Source organism: Ranitomeya variabilis, chromosome 1 (assembly GCF_051348905.1).
Source record: "Ranitomeya variabilis isolate aRanVar5 chromosome 1, aRanVar5.hap1, whole genome shotgun sequence".
Lineage (NCBI taxonomy): Eukaryota > Metazoa > Chordata > Amphibia > Anura > Dendrobatidae > Ranitomeya > Ranitomeya variabilis.
The window spans coordinates 532,014,571-532,027,359 of record NC_135232.1 but is presented as its reverse complement, the minus strand read 5'-3'; the positions used below and the strand labels follow the sequence as shown (position 1 = coordinate 532,027,359).

At 46.5% G+C, this 12,789-nt stretch overlaps 1 protein-coding gene across 1 annotated transcript in view; it reads left to right on the top strand.

Moving 5' to 3' along the window:
* Positions 1–10,966, top strand: part of LOC143796732 (uncharacterized) — a 612,535-nt gene extending 601,569 nt beyond the window's left edge. The window contains exon 3 of the mRNA XM_077281044.1: positions 10,958–10,966. Within this exon, the coding sequence (XP_077137159.1) occupies positions 10,958–10,966 (9 nt within the window). The remainder of the gene's footprint in view (positions 1–10,957) is intronic.
* Positions 10,967–12,789: the final 1,823 nt, after the last annotated feature.

Below are 12,789 nucleotides of genomic sequence, written 5' to 3'. Positions count from 1 at the left end.
CATTTCATGGCCAACAACTCCCGATTGCCCACATCATAATTTCGCTCGGCAGGCGAAAACTTCCTAGAGAAAAAGGCACAAGGTTTCATAACAAAGCAACCAGGGCCTCTCTGCGACAAAACGGCCCCTGCTCCAATCTCTGAAGCATCCACCTCAACCTGAAAGGGAAGTGAGACATCGGGCTGGCACAAAACAGGTGCCGAAGTAAACCGGCGTTTCAACTCCTGGAAAGCCTCCACGGCAGCAGGAGCCCAGTTAGCTACATCGGAGCCCTTCTTGGTCATATCCGTCAAAGGTTTCACAATGCTAGAAAAATTAGCGATAAAACGACGGTAGAAGTTAGCGAAACCCAAGAACTTCTGAAGACTCTTAACTGACGAGGGCTGAGTCCAATCAAGAATAGCTCGGACCTTGACTGGGTCCATCTCCACAGCAGAAGGGGAAAAAATGAACCCCAAAAAGGGAACCTTCTGTACACCAAAGAGACATTTTGAGCCCTTGACAAATAACGAATTTTCACGCAAAATTCCAAAGACCAACCTGACCTGCTCCACATGCGAATCCCAATTCTCAGAAAAAACCAAAATATCATCCAGATAAACAATCAAAAATTTATCCAGATACTTCCGGAAAATGTCATGCATAAAGGACTGAAAAACTGAAGGCGCATTGGAGAGCCCAAAAGGCATCACCAAGTACTCAAAATGACCTTCGGGCGTATTGAATGCGGTTTTCCATTCATCACCTTGCTTAATGCGCACAAGGTTGTACGCACCACGAAGGTCTATCTTGGTGAACCACTTGGCACCTTTAATCCGGGCAAACAAGTCAGACAACAGCGGTAAAGGATACTGAAATTTGACAGTGATCTTATTTAAAAGCCGATAATCAATACAAGGCCTCAAAGATCCGTCCTTTTTTGCCACAAAAAAGAATCCCGCACCAAGAGGGGAAGAAGACGGACGAATATGTCCTTTCTCCAGAGACTCCTTGATATATGAACGCATAGCGGTATGTTCAGGTACCGACAGATTAAACAGTCTTCCCTTAGGAAATTTACTGCCTGGGATCAAATCTATAGCACAGTCACAGTCCCTATGAGGAGGCAGTGCACTGGACTCAGACTCACTGAAGACATCCTGATAATCAGACAAATACTCAGGAACTTCCGAAGGCGTAGAAGAAGCAATAGACACAGGCAGGGAATCCCCATGAATACCACGACAGCCCCAACTTGAGACTGACATAGCCTTCCAGTCCAGGACTGGATTATGGGTCTGTAACCATGGCAGCCCTAAAACAACCAAATCATGCATTTTATGTAAAACCAGGAAACGTATCACCTCGCGGTGTTCAGGAGTCATGCACATGGTAACCTGTGTCCAATACTGCGGTTTATTTGCTGCCAATGGCGTAGCATCAATACCCCTAAGAGGAATAGGATTTACTAATGGTTCAAGAGTAAAACCACAGCGCTTAGCAAATGACAGATCCATAAGACTCAGGGCAGCACCTGAATCTACAAACGCCATGACAGGATAAGACGACAGTGAGCAAATCAAAGTTACAGACAGAATAAATTTAGGTTGCAAATTACCAACGGTGACAGGACTAACAACCTTAGCTATACGTTTAGAGCATGCTGAGATAACATGTGTAGAATCACCACAGTAGTAGCACAAGCCATTCCGGCGTCTATGAATTTTCCGCTCATTTCTAGTCAGGATTCTATCACATTGCATTAAATCAGGTGTCTGTTCAGACAACACCATGAGGGAATTTGCGGTTTTTCTATCACATTGCACCGAATTAGGTGTCTGTTCAGACAACACCATGAGGGAATTTGCGGTTTTGCGTTCCCGCAACCGCCGGTCAATTTGAATAGCCAGTGCCATAGTATCATTCAGACCTGTGGGAATGGGAAAACCCACCATAACATTCTTAATGGCTTCAGAAAGGCCATTTCTAAAATTAGCGGCCAGTGCACACTCGTTCCAATGTGTCAGCACGGACCATTTCCGAAATTTTTGGCAATACACTTCAGCCTCGTCCTGCCCCTGAGACATAGCCAGCAAGGCCTTTTCTGCCTGAATCTCAAGATTGGGTTCCTCATAAAGTAAACCGAGCGCCAGAAAAAACGCATCAATATCAGCCAATGCCGGATCTCCTGGCGCCAGCGAAAAAGCCCAATCCTGAGGGTCGCCCCGTAAGAACGAAATAACAATTTTTACTTGCTGAGCAGAGTCTCCAGATGAACAGGGTCTCAGGGACAAAAACAATTTACAATTATTCATGAAATTCCTAAACTTAAACCTGTCTCCGGAAAACAGTTCAGGAATCGGTATTTTAGGTTCTGACCTAGGATTTCTGATAACATAGTCTTGTATGCCCTGCACACGAGTAGCCAGCTGGTCCACACTTGTAATCAAGGTCTGGACATTCATGTCTGCAGCAAGCATAGCCACTCTGAGGTAAAGGGGAAGAAGAAAAAAAAAAAAAACCTCAGAATCTTCTTTCTTATAATCCCTCTTCTGCAATGCATTAAACATTTAATACTGGCCTGGCAAACTGTTATGACCCCAATGGCGAGGGTCTCAGAGGAACGTGGAAGTCTGCAGAATACAAAAATCCAGCTCATAGGGCAGTGGTAACTGGGTTGACCATATATCTACTCCTAACGCCAACACTAGCAGTAGCCGGGGATCATTCCTACATTGATTCTAGATGACACGCGCCAGCCGGAGAATCTAGCTACCCCTAGTAGAGGAAAACAAAGACCTTTCTTGCCTCCAGAGAAGGGGACCCCAAAGCTGGATAGAAGCCCCCCACAAATAATAACGGTGAGGTAAGAGGAAATGACAAACACAGAAATGAACCAGATTTAGCACAGAGAGGCCCGCTTACTGATAGAAGAATAAAGAAAGGTAACTTATATGGTCAACAAAAACCCTATCAAAATCCACACTGGAAATTCAAGAACCCCCGAACCGTCTAACGGTCCGGGGGGAGAACACCAGCCCCCTAGAGCTTCCAGCAAAGGTCAGGATATAGTTTAGGAACAAGCTGGACAAAAATACAAAACCAAAACAAATAGCAAAAAGCAAAAGGCAGACTTAGCTGATATAACTGGAACCAGGATCAGTAGACAAGAGCACAGCAGACTAGCTCTGATAACTACGTTGCCAGGCATAGAACTGAAGGTCCAGGGAGCTTATATAGCAACACCCCTAACTAACGACCCAGGTGCGGATAAAGGAATGACAGAAAAACCAGAGTCAAAAAACTAGTAACCACTAGAGGGAGCAAAAAGCAAATTCACAACAGGTAACGGTCTGAAAACCATGTGTAATGCTGACCGGGGTCAGAGACGAACTGTGGTAAAGTTGAATATGTCCAGATACTGTTCAAGCTGTTACTAAGTTCCTGTGGATGTGGTTTATGTTGTGCGAAATAAACCTTAGAGACTGTGTTTTTGATAGAAAACCGTGCCCGAGTGCGTTAATCCCGTGCCAAGCGAGTGTCCCCCAAGACACATAGTAGTTACATAGTTATTAAGGTTGAAGGAAGACTTTAAGTCCATCTAGTTCAACCCATAGCCTAACCTAACATGCCCTAACATGTTGATCCAGAGGAAGGCAAAAAAAACCCATGTGGCAAAGAGTAAGCTCCACATTGGGGAAAAAAATTCCTTCCCGACTCCACATACGGCAGTCAGACTAGTTCCATGGATCAACGCCCTATCAAGGAATCTAGTGTATATACCCTGTAACATTATACTTTTCAAGAAAGACATCCATAGTAGGCGCTATGCTACACTAGATACAGAGGATGGGTCAAGAGAGGGCTTTTTAAGGATAGGTGTGATTGAGGCATGTTTAAAGCTTGAGGGGAAAACACCAGTTGTTAGTGATAAAGAGATGGGTTAGGGTTGGGATGAAGACTGTGGCGAGGTTTGGGATGAAGTGGGAAGGGATCGGGTCAAGTGCACAGGTGGTGAGATGCAATCTTGAGAGTAGAGTGGAGAGTCGATCTTCTGTAATAGTGGAGAAGTTGGTTTTGGAGGTGGAGGGCTGGGTAGTTGGGAGGAAGGGCTCTGGGGGTTGTCGACTAAAACTGGCTCTGATGTTCTCAATCTTCTGCTTGAAAAATGAGGCAAAGTCTTCAGCTGAGATGAGTGGGGAGGGAGGAGGTGCTGGGGGATGGAGGAGAGAGTTGAAGGTGTTGAATAACTGTTTAGGGTTGTGAGACAGGGAGGATATGATAGATGAGAAGTAGGTTTGTTTAGCTGTGGCGAGTGTGGTCTTGAAAGTAGTGAGGGACTGTTTGAATGTGATAAAGTGCTCGTTGGAGTGGGATCTTTTCCATCTCCGCTCTGCAGCCCTGGAAGCTCGCCTCAGTTCTTTGGTCAGACTGGTGTGCCAGGGCTGTCTGTTGATTTTGTGAGCTTTGGTATGTGTGAGAGGGGCAAGAGATTCCAAAGCTGCAGCTATTGTGGTGTTATATAGAGCGGCAGCGTCATCCGCATTGTGTAGGGAAATTATGTCTGTGAGAGGGAGGAGGGATTCAGAGAGTGAATGTAGATCAAGGTGTTTAAGATTTCTGCGAGGGTGTGCAAGTTTGTGGGGTGGGGATTGTAGACAAGAAGTGGAGAGGGAAGAGAATGTGAGTAGATTGTGGTCAGAAAGATGAAGAGGTGAATTAGAGAGGTTAAATAGGGAGCAGAGGTTGGTGAAGATGAGGTCCAATGTGTTTCCATTTTTGTGAGTGGCTGCAGAAGACCATTGAGTGATGCCGAAGGAGGAAGTGAGAGATAGAAGTTTAGTGGCAGCTGAGAGGGAAGTATCAATGGGGATGTTGAAGTCACCCATGATGATAGTGGGGATGTCCGCAGAAAGGAAATGAAGTAGCCAGGTGGTGAAGTGGTCAAAGAAGGTGGTGGCTGGCCCTGGGGGGCGGTAAATGACAACCAGTTGGAGGTTGGTGGGGGCATAGATGCGCACAGAGTGCACCTCAAAGGAAGGGAGGGTAACAGAGGGTGGCAGTGGGATTAGGGTGAAGGAGCAGTTATCTGATGGAGAAAACCAACTCCTCCACTATGCTTGCTGCTGGGGCGGGGTGTGTGAGAAAGATGGAAGCCACCATAGGAAAGTGCAGCAAAAGAGGCTGTGTCAGAAGGGGTGAGCCAGGTTTCCGTGATGGCGAGGAAGGAAAGTTTGGTAGTAACAAAAAGATCATAGATGTAGGAAAGCTTGTTTCAGACAGAGCGAGCCTTCCACAGAGCTCCTGATAGTGGGACTGGGGAAGTGGGGGCTGGGCGAATGTGTATAACGTTAGAGAGGTTACGGAAATTTGTGATAGAGCGTGTATGGGAGGTAGAGCTGACTGTGGGGATGTGGTGAGGAGGACCAGGATTTGGAGAGATCTCACCAGCAGTGAGAAGGAGCAGAGAAAGTGTTAGCAGGTGGGAGCAGGAGAGGGCGTGAGGTGGCTGTCTGTGCTTGGAGACAGAGGATTGTATGTTGAGGAACAGTTCTGAGGAGGAGGTGAGATGCATGGGGAGGATTGAAGAGGAGATGAACAGTTCTTTACTAGGAGTAAGGATTAGGGGAGTTTGCAGAAAATGAAGAATTATAGGGGTGAAAGTGAAAACAAACAGAAACATTGTTTACAGTGACTTGCCAGTTACCTTCAGTTCCCTTCTGGTTCAATTCTGGTTTTAATTCTAAATTAATCTTCACACTTCTAGGACACACTTATAGGAATCACACAGCAGACTAAAGTCATTGCAGACTTGTACTATGCAATATATGTACAACTAAGTGCATTCAGGTGTGAAGCAGAGAGGAGTGGTCTCTGTTCATCTTGGTCAGAGAATTAAGGGTGGACCAGATGCATACAATCAAGCCAGAGTAAATAAGGTCATAAATAACACAGGGTAAGCTGGGGTTAGCTAAAAAGTATACCATGTGAATGCTAGGAGCAGAGGAAAGTCTGTGTGGAAAGTTGGGTGATGTACTATGTGCACTTCATAGACAGACAAGGCAGGAGAGCAGGCTGGAGAGCTGGGTGCATAATAATAATAATAATAATTTTATTTATATAGCGCCAACATATTCCGCAGCGCTTTACAACTTATAGAGGGGAATTGTACAGACAATAGACATTACAGCATAACAGAAATCACAGTTCAAAACAGATACCAGGAGGAATGAGGGCCCTGCTCGCAAGCTTACAAACTATGAGGAAACGGGGAGACACGAGAGGTGGATGGTAACAATTGCTTTAGTTATTTGGACCAGCCATAGTGTAAGGCTCAGGTGTTCATGTAAAGCTGCATGAACCAGTTAACAGCCTAAGTATGTAGCAGTACAGACACAGAGTGCTATTGACTGCATAAAGTGTATGAGAACACGATGCGAGGACCCTGATAATGTTTTTTATTTTTATTTATTTATTTATTTTTATTTTTATTTTTTTTTTATTAGGCCACACAGGGATAGTTAGGTTAATGCGTTGAGGCGGTAGGCCAGTCTGAACAAATGCGTTTTTAGGGCACGCTTAAAACTGTGGGGATTGGGGATTAATCGTATTAACCTAGGTAGTGCATTCCAAAGAATCGGCGCAGCACGTGTAAAGTCTTGGAGACGGGAATGGGAGGTTCTGATTATTGAGGATGCTAACCTGAGGTCATTAGCGGAGCGGAGGGCACGGGTAGGGTGGTAGACTGAGACCAGAGAGGAGATGTAGGGTGGTGCTGAGCCATGGAGTGCTTTGTGGATGAGGGTAGTAGTTTTGTACTGGATTCTGGAGTGGATGGGTAGCCAGTGTAATGACTGGCACAAGGTAGAGGCATCGGTGTAACGGTGGTGAGGAATATGATCCTGGCAGCAGCATTCAGGACAGATTGGAGCGGGGAGAGTTTGGTAAGAGGGAGGCCGATTAGTAGAGAGTTACAATAGTCCAGACGAGAATGAATAAGTGAGACAGTAAGAGTTTTTGCAGAGTCGAAAGTAAGAAAAGGGCGAATTCTAGAAATATTTTTGAGATGCAGATAAGAAGAGCGAGCCAGTGATCGGATGTGGGGGGTGAATGAAAGCTCAGAATCAAGGATGACCCCAAGGCAGCGGGCATGTTGCTTGGGAGTAATGGTGGAACCGCACACGGAGATGGCAATGTCAGGCAAAGGTAGGTTAGTAGAGGGAGAGAACACGAGGAGTTCAGTTTTTGACAGGTTCAGTTTCAGATAGAGGGAGGACATGATGTTAGAGACAGCGGTAAGACAATCACTGGTGTTTTCTAAGAAGGTCAGAGTGAAAGCAGGATTAGAGGTGTATAATTGGGTGTCGTCAGCATAGAGATGGTACTGGAAACCAAATCTACTGATTGTTTGTCCAATAGGGGCAGTATACAAAGAGAAGAGGAGGGGGCCTAGGACTGATCCTTGAGGAACCCCAACAGTAAGGGGAAGGTGAGAGGAGGAGGAACCAGCAAAACATACAGTGAAGGATCGGTCAGAGAGATAGGAGAACCAAGAGAGAACGGTGTCCTTGATGCCGATGGAGCGGAGCATAGCGAGGAGGAGCTGATGATCCACAGTGTCGAATGCTGCGGAAAGATCCAAGAGAATTAGCATGGAGTAGTGACCATTAGATTTAGCTGTTAGTAGGTCATTAGAGACTTTAGTGAGGGCAGTTTCAGTAGAGTGTAAAGAGCGGAAGCCAGATTGAAGAGGGTCGAGAAGAGAGTTATCTGAGAGATAGCGGGTAAGACGGAGTGGACCAGGCGTTCCAGGAGTTTAGAGATAAAGGGAAGATTAGAGACAGGTCTATAATTAGCGGCACAGTTTTGGTCGAGGGAGGGCTTTTTAAGTAATGGATGTATGATGGCATGCTTAAATGAGGAGGGAAAAATACCGGAAGTGAGGGAAAGGTTGAATATTTTTGTTATGTGAGAGGTGACAGCCGGGGAAAGGGACTGGAGGAGATGTGACGGAATGGGGTCACTGGTGCAAGTGGTCGGGCGAGAAGATGCAAGGAGCCTGCTTACTTCTTCTTCTGTAACTGGTTCTAAGTCAGAGAGTGAACTAGATGCAGTGGGGGAGGGAGGACAGTGCCTGGTATGAAGAGATTGGGAGATGATTTCCTGTCGAATGTGGTCAATTTTTTCTTTGAAGTAATTGGCCAGATCGTCAGCGCGGAGATCTGTGGTTGGGGCCTGCTCTCTTGGGTTGAGTAGGGACTGGAAAGTGTCGAAGAGACGTTTAGGGTTATTGGACAGTGAGGCGATGAGGGTGTTGAAATAGGTTTGTTTGGAGAGGTGAAGGGCAGAGTTGTATGTTTTTAGCATGAACTTATAATGGATGAAATCTTCGGGTAGATTAGATTTTCTCCACAGACGTTCGGCGCACCTGGAGCACCGCTGCAGGAAACGTGTTTGCAGCGTGTGCCACGGTTGTCGCCGTCTGTGTCGAGTTGCTCTATGTATAGGAGGAGCAGCTTCATCCAGGGCACTTTGCAGGGTTTCATTGTAATGCTTCAGAGCAGAATTCGGACATGAGATAGAGGAGATTGGGGCCAATGAGGACTGCAAGTTCTTCATAAGTTTCTGGGTGTTAATGGCCTGTATGTTTCTATAAGTGTGGAAAGTGGGGGTGACCTGAGCGGGATGGCAGTTCTTGATAGAGAATGAAAGAAGGTTGTGGTCAGAGAGTGGGAGAGGAGTTTGTGAAATCATCCACTGAGCAAAGCCGGGAGAAGACCAAGTCAAGGGAGTTTCCATCTTCATGCGTTGGAGAGTTAGTATGCTGCGAGAGGCCGAAAGAGGAGGTTAGAGATAAAAGGTGAGAAGCAGATGGGGAGAGGGGAGAAGCAATGGGGATGTTGAAATCACCCATGATAAGGGTGGGGGTGTCACAGGAGAGAAAGTGTGGAAGCCAGGTGACAAAATGATCCAGGAACTGATGAGAGGGGCCAGGAGGACGATACACCACCGCCACTCGCATGGAGAAGGGGACATAGAGTCTGACAGCATGGACCTCAAAGGAAGGGAATACAAGTGAGGGTACTTGGGGGATAACTTGGAAGGTACATTTGGGTGAAAGGAGCAGACCAACGCCTCCACCTGCTCTGTTGTCTGATCTTGGGGTATGAGAAAAGTGTAGTCCACCATATGAGAGAGCAGCAGCAGCGGTGGTGTCTGACTGCTGGATCCAGGTTTCAGTAAGAGCCAGGAGATTAAGAGAATTAGAAAGGAAGAAGTCATGAATGAAGGAGAGTTTATTACACACAGAGTGAGAATTCCAAAGAGCACAATTGAAAGAGACAGAAGGCATGCATGGAATATTAATAAGGTTAGAGGGGTTTCTGGGTGTAGCAGTTGGGAGGTTTGACTGGCTATAACATGGGGGGCCGCGGTTTGGAGAGATGTCTCCAGCGACTAGGAGAAGGAGAGAAAGATAGAAAGAGTGAGCAGATGGTTAAGTGATTTGTGAGAGCGTTTCTTGTGTTGGATGGTGGGACTGAATGGATCTGCGCTGTTAAGCAATGTGAACAGAGCATGAGTGCTATACATAGGAGAGGCAAGGACAGAGGGGCCGATATGGATGGAGTTTAAAGAGTTTATGCAAGGGCGGTGAGTGAATGCAGCAGCCAGGATATAGATTATACAGATACATATGGTGTGTATTTGTTCTGTTTCAAGTGAATAGGGAATAGGTTTAGATTGTCTTACCTGTCTCCTGCCCTGTCTAACTGCCATGTTATAACTGCCGCATACTTAGAAAAAAATACTTTGAATAAAACTACACGAATAATAGTGCACAAATTCACCCCTGCATGAATGCATCCCCAAGCTATGTCTACATTTATAGAAGGCTAGCTCTTAGATCTCTTTTTTTTTTTTTTTTTTTTTTAAAGGGTGTTTCTCCCCCTCTCGTTACCAATCAATCTAACTCAGTTGAGACAGCAGGACACAATAAATATAGTACAACCAGAAAACATATTACCGAAAGCCGGCAAAGGGAGGGGTGAATTAACACATAATAATGCAAAACAACCCCAGGCCTACTCAAAAGGCCACCCACTCCATATAACTGCTGAAAATGAGGAGGGTAAAGGAGTATATTGGGTATCAAAGTTTATTAAATGTACAATGTATAAATACGATCATCAATTTACATAGATACGAAAAATCATTAAAGACCTACATATAAAATGCATACAGGATGAGGACAGAACATCCCACTGGTGAACGGGGCCCAAATGGTCAAATTGTCTGCACTGGACTGCAGACTAGTAATGAATGTAACCGCAGGGTGCCATATGGCTCAATAAGTGTAGTGCAGTGATCGCGATCACTGCTGATAGACACCGCCAAAAATGCTTACCACTGATTACGGTGGGCACACCAGGACACCAGGCTGGGACCGGAAAAAAGAAAGACCCCCGACGCGCGTTTCGCTTACGCGGTACACAGCTTTCTCAAGGGGATAGACTGGAGGGGCCGAGAAGGACCTTAAAAGGGGCCGGACCCTGAAAATGTGACGTCTCACATGTCCGGAAACGGCCAATGACCAGCGGCAATGCCGGCGCATGCGCAGATCAGGTCACAGGTCCTGAAACCAGCAGCAGCGTCCAGCGTCACCACGTGTGCACGGGGGAGGGTAAGCCCCGGTCACACCAGGGAGGCCTAATAGACACCGCCCTGGACCAGGAACCGGTGAGTCGGATCAGCGCACGCGCACTGCCACCAATGTAACAGCGAAATGTGCTAGATAAACAACCCATCAGTCAAAACAAATGAAGTACAGCGGGGAATGGACCATACATAGGAGGCAGAGATATATGGATAAATATACAACGGATTCATCCAGAATATAGTAATAATTTAAAGCCAATCAATAAAATCATCTGTTCAGCCTTCTCCAGGTATAGTCTTGGAATATGTCTCTTTCCTCCAGAGGTTTTAACAGGCTAAATCCACCGCATACAGAGAGTGAGTTGGGAGCGAAAGAGGCTTATTCGTAAGATGGAATCTCTCAATCGGATAGATGAATCTCGGCACACCAGAAAGAATAAGATAAACTATAAGAAAAGTAAGAGACATGACTGGATAAATAACAACATAAAAAAATAAATAAAAACAATAAAAACAAATCCCAGCTTCAGGAACGACCTGTACCAATGGAATAGAGGTCGAAACATAATAGAGGATCAGAGGCAAAGGGAGGGGAAGGGATACAAAAAACCATATTAGGGAATATATGATGTAAGACTTATCTGCGCACAAATGAAGCATTATAAAAATGAAGCAAAGCTAAGCGATTCATTTAGACCATTAGGAGCGACTGTATTCAGCCTAACGATCCAGCCTGCTTCACGTTGTGCCAGTGACTTCTTATAATCGCCCCCGCGCGCGCCCAAATGGACGCAGTCGATGCCTCTAACCCGAAGCAACCCCGCGTCACAGTCATGGAAAAGTTTGAAGTGGCGCGGGATTGTCTTCAGGAGAGAGGCATCGATCACAGTCCTGGCAGCCTGGATGTCCCGCACATGTTCTCTAGTGCGTGTGCGGAGCTCCCTTGACGTGAGACCCACATAAATTAGAGGGCAACTACACGTAGCGTAGTACACCACATTTTTCGTACTACACGATATGTGGTGTCTGATGGTAAATGTCCTATTACCGTCGGAAGATGTAAAAGAAGTAGTCCGGATGATATTGGCGCAAGCCAAACAATGGCCGCACTGAAAGCAGCCAAGGACTGGACCCCTAGAACCAAAGGGGTTACTGGCAGGGGGCACATAATGGCTTCGAACGAGCATATTGCTGAGATTCGGGGACCTCCTTGCTGTCATCGAAGGGAAGTCACCAAGTACGGGGCCCAGGGACGATTCAGTACCCAGAATGGGCCAGTGACGGGCCAAAATCTCCCTCATATTAACCCATTCATGGTTGTATGTGGTAATGAATCTTATTTTTGAATCCCCCAACCTGCTCTTAGTTCTATGACCCACATTGTAGAGAAGATCTCTATGAGGAGTCCTCCTGGCTCTGTCATAGCCACGCTTGATGCACCTGCGACTGTAGCCGCGTGCTTCAAAGCGGGCTTTAAGAGATACGGCCTGGGCCTGAAAGGTGTCCTCTGTGGAACAAATCCGCCTCATCCTCAAGAACTGTCCGACCGGGACGGCCCTAACTGTTGCTGGATTATGTGCTGAATCAGCCCGTAACAGAGCATTAACGGCCGTCGGCTTCCTGAAGACATCAGTCTGGATACGACGTGTACTGTCAATCTCCAGACTGACGTCAAGGAAGTCGACTCGCTTTGCATCATATTGATACGTTAACGTGATATTAAACGGGTTGTCATTCAGTTGATTCATAAAGTCCTCGAGTTGCCGCGCAGTGCCCCCCCACAAAAACAAAATATCGTCTATATACCTGAGCCAGCACAGCACATGGTCGGCGGCCTGGGCCCCCCCGTCGCCAAACAAAGATCTCTCCCAGTGCCCCAGGAAGAGATTGGCGTACGAGGGGGCACAGGCCGCACCCATGGCCGTGCCACGCTTCTGAAGGTAGTAAAGGTCTTTAAAGACAAAAAAATTATGTGTGAGGACAAAGCGCAGCAACTCGAGGATGAAATCACATAGAGGGCCGTCCAGGTCGGAGGCTCCGAGGAAGAGGCGGGCGGCCTCCAGGCCATGCTCGTGATCAATGCAGGTGTACAAAGTTTGCACATCCGCAGTAACCAGGAGGACATCTGGGTCCACAAGAACGCCGTCAACCCTA